Genomic DNA, 16,279 nt, shown 5'->3' on the forward strand with positions numbered 1-16,279 from the left:
TTAATGTGGAATGTATGTTCCTTGCTAAAGGACATTATTTTTTTTATCAAATTGTTGTGGGTAAAGTTCTGCTTTAAGAGTTCAGAGACTCTGATCTGTATGCTTTGCTCCAGGTCGGTATTGAAGCCAAAAGGTGACCAGGCAAATAGCATTTTTAGAAGGAAGTCAGCCATTTCTCTCATTAAATGCTTCTTTAAAGCCAATTTTGTGGGTTAGTACCTTGGCCAGGTTTTCATTGCTCTCCATGTTCCCATTACTGAGATCTCCTTGCACTTTCAGGAATTTAGTGGACCCCCCTCACAAAAATGAGGGTAAATGGTTTCCCTTATACATAGTTGGAAAAAGACACAGGTCCATCTAGTCCAACCTATGTTTCCTGGTGCATCATGGCAGCATACAATGAGTTGTGACTCCGCCCCCACAACCTGACAGGACTGGTTAATAAGGATGAGCTCCGGTGTGTTCGCACACTCCACGTGCAGAGCCCGCCAGGAAGTCAGCACAGCGCTGCGTTAATCACAGGCAGTGAGACATTTTCCCAATGTGCGGGTGCAGAGACCGGGAAATGTCTTGCTGCCTGTGATTAGCGCAGTGCCGTGCCGACTTCCTGGCGGGCTCTGCACGTGGAGTGTGCGAACACGCCAGAGCTCATCCTTACTGGTTAACTATAAATCAAAGACAGACCCGACTCACAGCATTCTCCTTTTTTTTTTTTCCCCTTCACCTGATCAGGACTGGAATCGCGAGGTGACCCTTACATTTTGTCGCCCCAGCCAGGTTAAGCCTCTCCTGGGTGGAAGTCTCTCCTCTACAGTATCTAAATGAGCTATATGGTTAGAGCACCATTCTGGTGGTCTGAGGGGCATATTTTAGCCTCTCCTGGGTGGAAGTCCTTCCTCTACAGTCTCTAAATGAGCTATATGGTTAGAGCCCCATTCTGGTGGTGCAGGCTTCTCAAGAAAGCTTTAAACAAGCTTGTTTCCCTTTGTTTACCATATGCTTTTTACTTATTTTTTCTGTTATGGGCGTTTGCCATTTCCAAGATGGTGGCAGCAGTGCAAGTACACTCTGAGCATGGGAGGCAGGAAGTGATGCGGCCTCTGTGACCAGTTTCCTGGCTAGAGCTTTTCCACGATGGCGATCTGAGCATGCTCAGGCACTGATATCATCACTAATGGCAAATGTGAGTTTTAAATGGTTTTATGGCATTTTTGAGCAACAAATGTTGGTGCTCTCTACTCATGCATGCTGGATGCTTATGTGGTTATTGGTTTCAGGTATGTTGTCCCTTTTTATGGCATTCACCTGAGCCTTTCCTATCTCCTTCTCAGGTGTTGCTCTAGGATCATTGTGCTCCTTATGGCATTCACCTGGGCTCTTCCTATCTTTTTCTCAATGCTTGCTCTGGGATCACTTTCCACTAGTGCAACTTGTCACTGCAAAGTCGCATGACAAGTTGTACCCCATGATTTCCAATGAGTACCGTTCAAATCTGTGTCCATAGACCTCAAGAATACATAGGCATTGCTTCAAGTTGCATCAAATTTGCAGCGAAATCGTGCGACTTTCAGGTCGCAGTAGTGAAGACTTAGCCTTGTGCTGTTTTTTCATTTCAGTCTGCTGCTTTGCTCTATTTCTATGGGGAACGCTGCCCAGTCAGACCACCCATTGCTTTTAAGGTATAGGGATTAGGTAAGTAGTGAAGATTGAGAAAAAGAGAGCCAATATCAATAGTCCTGTAAGGACCACAAGATGGAGGGAGCCTTCTGACAGTCAAGACATTGTCCCCACACGCGGCTGCAGAGATCGGGAAATGTCTCACTGCCTGTGATTAGCGCAGTGCCGACTTCCTGGCGAGCTCGGCAACTGGGCTGTGTGAACACGCCAGAGCTCATCCTTAGTCAAGACAAGTCATCATCTAAGAACAGACATCCATGCAATGTTGATTAGGGTCATCATCTCACCCCTCATTATCATTGCTCCCTGTTTGCCAACATCACAAGTTACCAGCCCAAATAGTCGCCTCATTTGTGGTGGAAAGTCTTTGCCTGCCAAGCTAGTATGTCAAATCTTCCTGGAACAAGCTCTATACAGCCCTGCAAGGTCCTCAAGATGGAGGGAGCCTGCTAAAAACCAGAACAGTCACCATTCATGTGCAGACATCCAGGCAACATTGATCAATGTCATCCTCTCATTATTATTATTGCTCCCCGTTTACAAACGCCACAGAATACCAGCCCTAATGGTTGTTGCATTTGTGGTGGAAAGGTCATTGCTTGACAAGCTATCATGTCAAATCCACTTGGAGCAAAGAAGGGGATGTCTGGAAAGTAGCCGCCTTGATTAAAGAATTTGCCAAGGAGTTGATGCATGAAGCCTGTACTCCCCAGTCAGTGGCTGAATTGCCTAGCACGTCCAACCAGAGCAAGTAGGTGGTGTCCAAATTGGAAAGCTTGCCATGGGAAGGAAGTGTTAAAGGGGCCACAAGCTTTGAAGATTGCCCAATAGAGACTTTTTGCACAGGCAGCTAAGGATGCAATTGCCTGGGGTGAAGTGGAGGAAACTCTCCACAAGGTTAAAAAGTACTTATTCCTTTCACTGAACTGGAGGAGTTAATCCAGGAAGAATTGAAGGGGTCAGAGAAAAATGCACGTATAAACAGGCTGTCCAAAACGGTATACCCTGAAAAAGCTAAAGGTCAACCTGCAGCAGTCTCCTTCGATGGGGGATGCATCATTAATGTAGCTGGCAAGACATGTCACATTCAAAGAGGCTCTAGTCTGAAAATTAGATCTAGATCTGAAGTGCTCCTACATACTGTAGCATCTACAGGTGCTGGCAGACCAGCAATAACCAGCCCATGTGCTGAGTGAGTCTAATGGGTGTGGTTTCATAATTATCAACCAGCTGCTGCACCTGCAGGACTTTGAGGAAAGTGGCAGGGTCTGCATCCCTTTAGACAAGATTTCCTATTGGGAGTATCTTATCAAAAATGACATTTTTGTTGCAGTGGATGTCAAAAATCTGACTTGTATCTTGGTGCAGACTTCTGGGAAAATCAGTGAGCCAGTCATACAAGCAGGAAATTATATTTCAGGGGGGTATTCTGTGTATAGAGCACCAGATTGTCATGTTGCATTGCATTTTACAGAAAATTGCAGCCCTGCAGATTAAACAAAAAAACAAAACTGGTGCAAGATACCAATGGATCCAATCTATTTGGGAGTAGACAGGATACAGCCATCTCAAGCGTGACCACTAGCAGGTCAGGGCAAATATCCTCTTAAAAAACCTGAAAATTCAAAAAGGTCCTGCATACAGGCGGCAACTCCCAAGTAGATACAAGGAGGCAAAATCCTACGGACTGGGAAAAAGATTAGTAAAGGAACAGGAGAAGTACCCAATATTCATTATTGAAGCCTTAAAGATCTAAGGCACCTGTCTTGGGAGAACAGCGGAAGTCCTTTTCAAGGGTGCACTCATCCAGGGGGTGCCTGTGTGAAGCTTTGCGCATAAAACTGGGTGGAAAATATTCAGGATCTGTGGGTCATATCAGCTATATTGGCGTGACATTGGTGGAAGTTTAAGGGAGGTCCACCTTTCTGGTACAATCATTTTAAGTATAACATCATGACAAATGTTCACCCATGCAGGGGTGTAATTCAATGAGCATAACGATCATATAACATTGATAGGTGGGAAGTCCACCTTTCAATCTCTTCCAGTCAGCCAGGCTACCAGAGTTAATGGGAAAAGTAAAAAATTCTGGTCCAGTTTGTAGCTGGATTAAAAGAGGGGGAAAAAAAGGAGCAATTGTGAAGGTTCCAGTTGCCCAGAGGAGATGAGGATTCGGTTCACCTCTGTTCCTAGCATAAAAAATAAAAATCAGGTAATCTGTGCCCAGCGCTAAAGTTGTAGAAAAAAAACAAAACTCAACAAGCACAGGAAGTTGGAGATATGCAAGATGGAAAACCTCCAATCAATTATAATGTTTATAAATCTGGGAGACTGGCTGTTCTGTAGGTTTATCAGACACGGTACTTGTCCCAATTCATCCTCAATTCCTCTACTAGTTTCTAAGCCCCCCTTCGGTCTGTACATCTCCCCCAGGGCATTCACAAAGTCTTACTGTCTGCAATAGTGACAGGAAAAAATAAGTAGAACTTCCACAAGGGAATATCCGTCCTCTGATAGAGAAAGCCAAAGGTGCTTTGGGAGTGAAGTCCTCTTCCAGCAGAACAGTGCCAAAGTATCCTTGGTTCTTCGTAACTGACCAATTGTTTTCGGATGGAACGTTATCACACCAAACCCCAGCTAGAAAGGTTGGGGGACGCATTTCAAAGAGCAGGCTGCTCAAAGTCATGGGATGTTAAGCTTTTGAGGCATAGTATTGAATGCTCTTGAACTGAGTATTGTTCAAAGCACTTCTGTCGTTCACTCCTTTTTTTAGAAAGAGGAGCAAGATTTGTACTGTGCCTAGACAGCAGTGGAAGGGTAGAATTCTTAGGCTGTCAGTGGATACCTGTATCAATAATTTAAAATATACCATTTTGGCTTAGGTTGCTCTATTGTCTGTCTCTCATACACTTAAGCATTGAGTCACCACTGCCACTTCCAGTGATGACGAATTTGCTCTCTCATGGACAGTTTTGCCATCCAGCTCCAAGAGACTACTTTTGATGGCATTTAAGTTGAGGGACTGAGGCTGCCAAGTCAAGGGTGCTCAGTGCAGGTAGTGCCTACCTTTTGTCAAACCAGAGAGGTCTTCATGAGTAAGACTTTCCAAAGAATATGGGAAAAGTATGCAGATCTCACACAGCAAAATCCTGGAGTCCATTATCACCTAAACCAGCCAAGGTTCTACAGTTCTTACAACTGGGGCTGAACAGGGGCCTGGGTTCAAATCTGTTTTAAAGTTTGAAGTTCAGCCTTGTCTGCGCTTACAAGGGTTTAAGGAGTCCTTAACCCTTTAGTGATGCAATTCTTAAAAGGCTTGCATGAAGTTATAGACCTCCCAGGAAACCATTGTTCCCTATGTGGAACTTGCTTATGGTTCTCATTTCTATCAAGGCCTTTTTTCTATCCTACAGAATTGGCTACACTCTGTAATCTAACCCTGAAGACCGTATTTCTGGTTGCTACAACCTCTGTGGAAAAGGGTGTCAGAAGTGCAGGCTTTGTACTCAAGGAGCCTCACTTAACGTTCTACCTGGACAGAATAATCCTAAAACTCCAGACTGCTTTTATCCATGGGGTGTCTTTCTCCTTCCAATTCAACCAGGAGTCAATTTACCGTCTTTCTTGGTTGAATGAGAGAATCATATCCCATGGATGTTGAGCTAACTCTGGTGACCTGCTTGGCAGCTACCTTTTCATTCAGGAAAGCTGAAATCTGTACTTGGCTCAGCGTGGCTTAAGGCAGGGTCAGTTAGCATCAACACATTCAGTCACCTCCTAGATTGTTAAGACAATTAAAAGAGCCTGCTTTTCACAAGACCTTCCTGTTTTGGAGGTCTTTTGCCGCGTACACACGACCGGTTTTGCTGTTGGAATAAACTCAGAAGGTTACTCCGATGGAATTCCGCTCAAGTGGTCTTGCATACACACGATCACACCAAAGTCCAACTGTCCAGAATGAGGTGACGTACAACACGTATGATGGGACTAGAAAAAGGAAGTTCAATAGCCAGTAGCCAATAGCTTCCGTCTCGTTCTTGCTTCAGAGCATGCGTCGTTTTTGGTCCGTCGGAACAGCATACAGACGAGCGGTTTTCACGATAGGAATTGGTTCTGTCGGAAATATTTAGAACATGTTGCATTTCATGTCCGTCAGAATTTTCAAAAAAAAAAAAAGTCCGATGAGGCATACACACGATCGGAATAGACGATGAAAAGCTTCCGTCTGACTTTTTCTGTCGGACATTCCGCTCGTGTGTACACGGCTTTAAGAGCACATTCAACTAGGGCAGTGCCAGCTCTGTGGACAGCTCAGCGCTGAGTCTCCTGAGGCTATTTGCAAGTCAGCAATATGGTCCTCCCAGGCAACCTTCATTACACTTTAATAGGTGAACCCAGCTCATGACCGTAAAATTTGGGAAATTCATGGTGCATACTTGTGCTACTGATTACAAAATTTTTCTTCCACCCTCCCGTATGGCGAGTTAGTTCCCATTGTATGCTGCCATGATGCACCAGGAAAGCAAAATTATGGAAAGGTGAGTATACAATTTTCCGGTGTGTGTTTGTGTACCAGTTTGTTTTCTAAGAATATATTCTGGGTTTTTTTTTTTTTTTTTTTCAGTTTTTTTAAATTTAGTACTCCTAGCTGATATCACTACTTGGAGAAGGGAGTTTTACATTTATGCTGATCTGACTGTAAAGAATCCTCTCTACAATTTTAGATTAAGGCCTGGTTCACACCTATGCATTTTTTTTTTATGCATTCTCAGTTTTACAGTAACACACTACAGTCCATTTAACATGGTTTCTTATAAGTCACGTTCAAATCTGTGCATTTTATGCAAAGGGCCATGGACTTGTTTTTGGTTCCATATACTTCAATGGATCAAAAACGTGTATTGAAAAACGCAAAATGCACCTGGAATATGCAAACTGCAACCTGCATAGGTGTGCACCAGGCCTCAACCTCCTCTGCTCCAACCATAAATTGTGTCCACGTGCCCTCATCAGGGAACTAGGTTTAAACAAGTTGTTTCCAGCTTTAGGCTCTAGGATTTAGGATTCACATCTATTCATGTTGCTTTTGAGCGTTTCTGCAGTGCTTTTTGCAGTGCTTGCCGCGTTTTTGGACACATGTTTTTAGCGCGATTTGCGTTACTTTTTTTTTTTTTTTGCACTGTATATAGCGGGTTGCTAAGGAGGGGACTGGGAAGCCTGCCGACACGTCCTTAACAACTGATGAGTCATCAGTTGTCAGCGGGATTCCCGCTCAATGTAAAAAAAAAAAAGAATTGCCATTTAAAAAAAGAGAAAAAAACCGACGTGGGTCCCCCCCCCCAGGTCCATACCAGGCCCTTGGGTCTAGTATGGATACCCGTTCACCTGGAAAAAAAGTGTCAAATTTAAAACACACTACACAGGCTTTAAAAGTAATTAGGCAGCTCCGGGGGTCTCTTCTGACTTCTCCACTCTCTTCTCTGCGCTCTCCGGTTCTTCTCCCGCTGTCCGATGCCTTCTGCTGGGTTTTTCTGCTCTTTTGCCCGCTCTTTTGCTAGTTCTTGCCTGGTCTTCTCCATCATCTTCTTCCCTCTTCTCTTCTTCCAATGTTCCCGCTGTAATGCCGTGTGCGCAACGACTTAAATAGGCATAGGGCGAGGTCACCGGGTGATGTCATCCGGTGACCCTGCCCATTATGACGTCACAGCCCGGGGCATGATGGGTCTGTGATGTCACAAGGGGGTGTGGCCTCCAGATGATGTAATCCGATTGCCACGCCCCCATCATTATTTAAGACATGCAGGACATCGGTGCCGACAGATCAGCGGGACGCAGCATTGGAGGAGGGTTGTAGGTGGGAGCGGCGACAGAGGACGAAGAACACCGGATAAAGTGGAGCAGAAGAAGAAGACCGGAGGATGAAGATGCGGGAGAAGATGGAGGAAGACCGGAGAAGAAAAAGATTTTTAATAAAAGACTTGTCAAAAACTGTCTACTGTATTTTTTAACCTCCCTGGCGGTTTTCCCGAGTGTGGCTCGGGGTTAAAATTCAGCACCATTAGCAGTAACCCCGAGCCACACTCGGGATTACATTGCAGGATCCTGGAGCGGTACACTTACCTTGTCCCTGGGTTCCTGCGATGTCCCCCGCAGTGTCCGTGAGCTCCGTCCTCCTCCCGAAGCCTCTCTGTGCCAGGCTCCATTCCCTGCGAGCGTCGCAACACACGGGGGCGGAGCCTGGCGGCAAATTCAAAAAAATGTAAAAATCATAACACATACAGTACTGTAATCTTACAGATTACAGTACTGTATGAAATGATTTCACATCCCTTTTGTCCCCAGTGCTTTGGCCCATGCCCTGCATGCAGTTTTTTATTACATATACTGTTCTTTCTGCCTGGAAACTGGAGATTGTCCATAGCAACCAAAAAGTGTCCCTTTACGTCAAAAGTGGCTTTAGACCAGCTAGAAAACAGCGATAGTAAATTAGAACACTTGCAGAATTGAGCGATAGTGAATCGTGGGGAAATTTATTTTATTATTATTATTATTATTATTTTTTTTAATTATTTATTTTTATTTATTATATTAAAATGTATGTTTTTGTGTTTCAAACTTTATCATACCCAGGATATCTACTAGACTCTTGTTTGGACAGATTTAAGTGTGTTATTGTTAAGAATTACAGACCTACAATATAAAACGCCAAATTTCCATGCAAAATAATTGTACCGCTTTTAGCACAAAATCCGAAATAATCATACCGCCAGGGAGGTTAACGCTACATTACTTTTTTTCCAGGTGAATGGGTAGGGGGTACAATGTACCCCCTACTCATTCACATGGGGGGTCCAGGATCTGGGGCCCCCTTGTTAAAGGGGGCTTCCAGATTCCGATACCCCCCCCTGCAGACCCCGACAACCACCGGGCAAGGGTTGTCAGGGAGAGGCCCATGTCCCCAGAGCCCCCCTGCCCCAAAGCACCCTACCCCCATGTTGAGGGCATGCGGCCTGGTATGGTTCGGGGGGGGGGGGCATTCGCTCATCCCCTCCCTTTCCTGACCTGCCAGGCTGCATGCTCGGATAAGGGTCTGGTATGGATTTTGGGGGGGACCCCCACGCCATGTTTTTTTTTTTTTTTTAATTTTGGCATGGGGGTCACCTCTGAATCCATACTAGACCCAAGGGCCTGGTATGGACCTGGGGGCTATATACAGTGTAAAAAAAAAGAAATTAAAAAAAGCAATTTGTGGTTAAAAACGCGGTACTTGCGTTTTGGATGCGGGTCCATTGAATTCTATTACAAGCAAAATGCTGCATTTTGGGGGAAAAAAATTCCCTGACCCTTTCCAAAAACGCAGAGGCACAAAAATGCATTGATGTGAACATGTTCCATAGGAACCCATGTTAAAAAATTTCCCTGCAATTCTGCAAAATGCATCAAAAAATGCATTAGTGTGAATCGAGCCTTACAGTCACTATTGATTAAATTTGTAGATAGCGAATCAGGTCTTCCTTTAAGCACCTTCTCACTTAATATTCCTGTGGAAAGATTTCCTCTATTCATTTTCCAGTGACCACATTATGGATTCCCTCCCATTTCCCCTCCTGATGACAAGGTCACTGGGACAAATAGTGAATGATCTCCTCAGTAAGGACTAAGAAGGCTATAAAAGCATAACAGAGTTTCTAATCCTTTCCTACTCTATCCAAAACTTAAAAAAAAAAAAAAATTTGTCTGAAGTTCTACTCTAAAACCTAGCTTTAAAAAAGAGTGCAGAAGAGGTCAAATTTCAGCCATGTTTTGTTTTTGGACAAAGCCCTCAAGCACTTTCAAGGCCACCATCAATCAGAGCAACCACGCCTAGCACGAGACGCATTGCTTCTCCGATCTCTTCTCAGATTTCCAAGGCCAAACTGCATCACACTGGCTGCCCTGAGTGACCATGAATTAAAGGTTAAAAACCTATTCAGTTTTACTAAAAGCGACTCGCTTGAATCTGCAGCCAGCCATCATTTTCTAGAACTACTGTACAATTTTTCTCTTGGCAGCGATATTTATCTTATTGGCATAAGACTTCTCATCACCCTGCTCCTGCAATTGCTCTGCCCGTAGTAGACATGGAGACTGCAAAAAAACACAGATGCTGGCGCTCGGGACACTGTTATAATAGCTCACAATCAATATAATTAAAATTAAAAGGACAAATCAATAATCGTAAAAAAAGTCAATAAGTCCACAAGTAATTGTAAGAAACGTCCAATCAATAGTAAAAGGTGCTGAGTAATGGGTCTGGGGAGATGGATCAGGATGATGGGATCACAAGCACAAAGCGATGCTCTTCTCTGGAGTGAAGTCAACTCAGGAACAACATGGAAAAGCAAAGACAGAAAAGCGCCTCTGAGTGAAGTGTTTTAATCGGTAATACAAAAAGTAGTAAACACTTACATTTCAGTAAGTATAGGTATACTCATCAGGAAGGGCAATATCCTAAGGATGTGGCCGGTGTCAGAGGTATGTTTCCAGGAGGTACCACATCCAGGCTGCGTAAGCCACAAGGAGCCGGAGAGGAAGCCGCTCGCTACCTCCCCCCATAGGATACAGCCAGCTTCCCCTCCCGCTCCTTGCGGCTCACGCAGCCTGGATTTGGTACCTCCTGGAAACATGCCTCTGACACTGGCCACATCCTTAGGATATTGCCCTTCCTGATGAGTATACCTGTACTTACTGAAATGTAAGTGTTTATTACTTTTTGTATTACCGATTAAAACACTTCACTCAGAGGCACTTTTCTGTCTTTGCTTTTCCATGGAGACAGCAGATGGCCGTCTTTGCGTTTCCCATAGCCAAGATGGCCACTGCAAATTAGGGACGCTCAAGGGTGCAAGAGAGCTAGAGATACGGGGGAAGGGTGCGCCTGTTACTCCGCTTCCTGCCAGGATGGAGGCCTGCTCAATGACCTGGTGGCCGTGGAGGCCCTGATAACTAATCTATGAAGTGGAGTTCATCCATGCCAGTAATGTGGATTATTGGGATCTACCCATGGAGAACGCACAGAGGATTCTTTCCCTATGTGATGTCAAATAACCCCAGCTTTAGGGACTCATTGTGATGCCGTATGGTATTTGGGTCCATATTTTTCAATAAGCATACCCACCCTATCTGTGGTGGTGGACATGGTCACGTTGGTGGTAGTCACTGTTTATGGATCGATAATCACGAATGGTCATTTATGAGGACTGTTAATATGTAGGGGTGCTCCTCGGTGGTTCCTTGTTGGGACACTTTTACCCAATCAATAGGTTTCTGGGACTTGATCCAATCGCCTCTCAATTTGTGCACTTTATATGAATTGCATTTGTGTATGCATATTTTAATTGAGTGCACCACTGGTTTATTACACAATATATGTCAATTGTGGTGCTAGCAGCTATTGTTAGCCTATTACAGGGATATGCAATTAGCGGACCTCCAGCTGTTGCAGAACTACAAGTCCCATGAGGCATAGCAAGACTCTGACACTCACAAGCATGACACCCAGAGGCAGAGGGATGATGGGACTTGTAGTTTTGCAACAGCTGGACTAATTGCATATCCCTGGTCTATAAGCATGGTAATAAGCATGGTAATACACACACTATATGTTTTATTTTTGGACAAAGCCCTCGAGCACTTTCAAGGCTACCATCAAGCAGAGCAACCCCGCTTAGCACTGGAGACACCTTGCTTTTCAGCAGATTTCCAAGGTCAAACTGCATCACACTGGCTGTCCTGAGTGACCATGAATTAAAGGTTAAAGTGTTCAGTTTAACTAAAAACGACTCGCTTGAATCTGCAGCCAGCCAACATTTTCTAGAACTACTGTACAATTTCTCTCCTGGCAGCGCTATTCATCCTACTGGCATACGAATTCTCATCACCTTGCTCCTGAAATTATGTCATTACCATCTACTAGAAGCTTGCGCAGAGAATGAGGTCATATTACTGGTAACTTGTTCAATGTAATATGGCATCCTTGGCATTTCCTTCGGTTTACTGCACTAGCAGCTTAACTCTTCGTGAGATACTTACAAGGAATGCTGTATGTTAGAGTCTACAGTGGAATGGATCATGTGATCCGTAAAAGGAAGACCGAACCTCTTACTTGGCAAGTGCTTTAGAATGGCCTGTTTTTAATATCTACAGAACAGAAGCTAGTAAAATGATTTTTTTTAAAAATGGCTTGGAACTTTTTATTCTATGCAGTTTGCATCCAATTTGGGAAATTCCCCCTTTTTTTTTTCCTGTTACAGAGGTGGGAAGTGAAGGGAAATCCCCCTCTTATGGTTGTCGGGATATAGAAAGGGTGAATCTCCCCAGGAGTGGCATAGACATCAGGGGGTGATAATTGTTTCCTATTCTATACAAAAGTAACATTTTAGATAAACTTTAACCATATCCCTGCAATATACACCATATGGGCTCATGCATATGAGTGCAAAATATATTGCAGATTTTACATTATATTTAGTTTATGGTTCTGAACAAGGCTATGAGTTATGCTATGGGCCAATGCTCACAGTTGCGCATAGCTCCATAATCTGCAGCTACGTTTAGCTGCATGCACAAAAAAAAAGAAAAATCTGCATCCAAGGTCCTGCGTATGAAACGTATTCAACGCTATATGCACAAAACATTTGTGCTAACGTTTTCAGAAATCTGCTACTGGCCCTGAATACCAAGGAGGGAGGGGCCCGTGTGCATGAGCCTTTGGCCATTACATCTATATGAGCTTGTTGCACATCCATCTTAAAACTCAAAAATGGCCATTCTGGAGTTTATCCCCCCTTTCCCTTTTGAGGCTCCATTGTTCTAGGAAGGCTTTCCACAACATTTTGGAGTGTGTCTATAGGAATTTGTGCTCATTTAGCCAAAACAGCATTTGTGAGGTCAGGTACTGATATTAGAAGAAAAGATCTGACTCACAATTGGTCTAACTCATTCCAAAGGTGTTCGGTAGGATTGAGGACAGCGCTCTACTCAGGGCACTCAAGTTTCTCCACACCAAAGTCTTCAAACCGTGTCTCTATGGAGCTGGCTTTGTACACAGGGGCACAGTCGTGCTGGAACAGAAAACTGTTGCTTGGAATTGCATACTTGAGCTCTTCCACACCAAACTCATCAACAATGTCTCTATGGAACTGGATTTGAGTACTGCTGGAACTTTGAACACCGGTGCGCAGTCATGCTGGAAAAGAGACTGTTGGCCAAGGTTGGAAGTGCAATTTTGTGTTTCTCCACAGCTAACTCATCAAACCATGTCTTTATGGAGCTGGCTTTGAGCACAGGAGCACAGTCGTGCTGGAACAGAAAACTGTTAGCCAAGGTTGGAAGTGCATACTTGAGCTCCTCCACACCAAACTCATCAAACCAGGTTTCTATGGAACTGGCTTTGTGTCCTGCTGGATAAGAAAACTATTGACAAAGGTTGTAAGAACATACTTGAGCACTTCCACACCGAACTCAAACTTTGTCTCTATAGAGCTGGCTTTGAGCACAGATGCACAGGCGTGCTGGAACAGAGACTGTTGGCCAAGGTTGGAAGTGCAAATAGGTGCAAATTTCCAACATAAAGTACTGATGTTGGAAGAGAAGATCTAGCTCACAATTGGTCTTCTAATCCCAAAGGTGTTCAGTAAAGTTGAGGTCAGCGCTTGAGCGGGCCACTCAAGTTCCTCCACAGCTAACTCATCAAGCCATGTCTCTATGGAGTCGGCTTAGAGCACAGGGGCACAGTAATGCTCAACAAAAAACTGTTGCCCAAGGTTGTAAGTGCATACTTGAGTTCCTTCACCTCAAACTCATCAAACCATGTCTCTATGGAGCTGGCTTGGAGCACAAGGGCACAGTCAAGATGGAATAGAAAGCCATAGGCCCAAGGTTGTAAGTGCATACTTGAGTTCCTCCATCTCAAACTCATCAAAACACGTCTCTATGGAGCTGGCTTGGAGCAATGCCTAGCCATGCTGGAACAGAGACTGCTGGACAAGGTTGGAAGTGAAAACTTGAGTTCCTTCATAACTAACTCATCAAATCATGTCTCTATGGAGTTGGCTTTGGCCATAGGGGCACAGTCATGCTGCAGCAGAAAACTGTTGGCCAAGGTTGAAAGTACACACTTGAGCTCCTCCACATCAAACAATGTTTTTATTGAACTGTCTTTGAGCACAGATGTACAGACATTTTAGAAAAGGGACTGTTGGCCAAGGTTGGAAGTACAATTTTGAGTTCCTCCACAGCTAACTCATCAAACCATGTCTCTATGGAGCTGGCTTAAACTACAAGGGCACAGTCATGCTGGAAAAGAGACAGTTCAAGGTTGGAAGTGTAAACTTCCATCTTTAGGTACTGATGTTTAAAGAGAAGATCTAGCTCAAAATCTGTTTTCTAATTCAACCCAATGGTGTTCAGTAGGGTCGAGCTTGATGCTCTGTGCAGGCCACCCAAGTTCCTCCATAGCTAACTCATCAAGCCATGTCTCTATGGAGTTGGCTTTGATCACAGGGGCACAGTCATGCTGGAACAGAAAACAGTTGCCCAAGGTTGGAAGTGCATACTTGAGCTCCTCCACACCAAACTCATCCTTCCCTAAACTGGTTCCACAAGGTTGAAAGTGCGCAATTGTGTAAAATGTCTTTGCACTATGTAGTATTAGCAATACCTTTCACTGGAAACACCTAGGCTCAATTTAAAGGACTGCCCACATTTGGTGTATTTATCAAAGCAAGAGACGACTGGAAAAAACGTACTTTACCTTTTATCAGACATGGGTTTTTCTTTACTACAATTGACCTCAAAATGTAACTGGGCATAAAAAAAAAACAAAATCGGGTTAACAAGTCGATTGATTTTGTCAGCTCCCACCTTAGCTGGTCTCCGATGATGTCTATTTCCCCCTTCTGCTCCCGCTCCGTGGCGATCTTCAGGACTGCTAGGCTGATTGATTCCATCTCTGCTGGGACAAACCAAACAGGAATTAAAAGAGCCATTGATGAGATGCCAGCAATACCCAGCATTCCAAACCCGTCTCTAGCCAGTCATTCAAGGCTTATTTCCCTACACGCGCACTCATTAACACCAAGCCCAATGGCTGCATTTAGTGCATACACTGCTGCTTTCTGTGTCACTCATTTACTACTAAACCCTCTAAAGCGCTCATACATGGCAATCTTTGTTCATTCATTAACACAGGAGTCAAAATATTCTATGCAGGGAAATTTAAGGGGAAGGCCAACCAAGAAAGAAGAATTGATGGATGCAGTTATGATGACCACAAGCTGCAAAACCTTTTTTTTTTTTAAAGGCAACCAAATCCTCCGGTGTGGCTTTAAAGCAAATTGAACTCCGGCCTTCCCTTCAGTTGTAGACAGGGTGGATAAAAATCAATGATTAAAAAAAACAAAAAAATCAAAAATCAAATATTATTATTTTTTTTTAATCAAATTTATTTTAATAAAATGCTTTTGGAGTAAAAATCTTTATCTGAAAGAGTTTACTATTTAAGATACATTAATAATTTATTTTATTAAGCATGAAATGGAGCTTGGTTATGTAGCATGAGGCTATATATACTGCAATAATTACATTTTTGGTAAACTCATTCAATGAATCCAACCTCTGCAAGCTGAGATAGCATGCACTGCATTGATGCATTCACACAATTTCGCAGTAGCCATGAGATAAAAAAAAGTTCAGGAATATTCCTTTATCCCGTTCTTTTGCAAATCTATGTACACTACAAACTGTATGATCGAATCAGTTCTGATATCGCTGTTTTACTAACCTGACAGCTTATTATCCTAAATAGGAAACCTTCATTTTGTTTTCAAATAATAAAAATTCTAACTACCAACAAGAACGACTCATTACATTTAAAGAGCACCTGTCATTTCAGATCCATCATGGCAGCGCCTGTTAGAGGGCATCCGCTCACCTGCTGCCACCACGTCCCTCACCTTGTTGTGTCACTGCCACATCACCAGTGAATGGGACTGTCAGTGAGACAACAGCGGGTCGGAGGAGCAGCCGCTGCAGGACAGAGATGACAGTTGCTCTTTAAAAACTATGATTTAAATCAATCCTTTCTACTAGTGATTTAAATCGACTTGATTTAAATCACATCCACCCTGGTTGTACAGGCTCCCCTCGTGTACTGAAATAGTTTAATCTGATTTCACTGCACACTGTAAGCTTTTCACATTATAATTTGCAGTAAGGCTGCATTCACACCTGAGTGTATTGTTTTAGGCGGAAAGTGCGTTTTTTACACAGGTCAAAAAGGTCACCACTGGTAAAAAAGCAGAAAACCGCCTGTAATCTGCCCAAAAAGAAGCTTGTGTACTTTTTTAGAGCTTCAGGTGACATCGTCGGTGTCAATGGGAGGAATAGTGCCCCATCGTCTGTGTCGAGGGGGGGGATAGTGCCCCATCGTCTGTGTCGAGGGGGGGGGATAGTGCCCCATCGTCTGTGTCGAGGGGGGGGATAGTGCCCCATCGTCTGTGTCGAGGGGGGGGATAGTGCCCCATCGTCTGTGTCGAGGAGGGGGGATAGTGCCCCATCGTCT

At 43.9% G+C, this 16,279-nt stretch overlaps 1 protein-coding gene across 2 annotated transcripts in view; it reads right to left on the minus strand.

Moving 5' to 3' along the window:
• The window catches only part of DEPTOR (DEP domain containing MTOR interacting protein), a 176,268-nt gene that overhangs the window by 156,493 nt on the left and 3,496 nt on the right, over positions 1-16,279 (minus strand). For both annotated transcript variants that reach the window (XR_012244563.1, XM_073632208.1), the window contains exon 2: positions 14,581-14,668. Coding sequence is in view for 1 of the 2 variants with exons in the window: in XM_073632208.1 (XP_073488309.1) it covers positions 14,581-14,666 (86 nt within the window). In the remaining variant the exon portion in view is untranslated. The remainder of the gene's footprint in view (positions 1-14,580; positions 14,669-16,279) is intronic.

The sequence above is a fragment of the Aquarana catesbeiana genome, linkage group LG05 (genome assembly GCF_042186555.1).
Source record: "Aquarana catesbeiana isolate 2022-GZ linkage group LG05, ASM4218655v1, whole genome shotgun sequence".
In the NCBI taxonomy this organism is placed as follows: domain Eukaryota; kingdom Metazoa; phylum Chordata; class Amphibia; order Anura; family Ranidae; genus Aquarana; species Aquarana catesbeiana.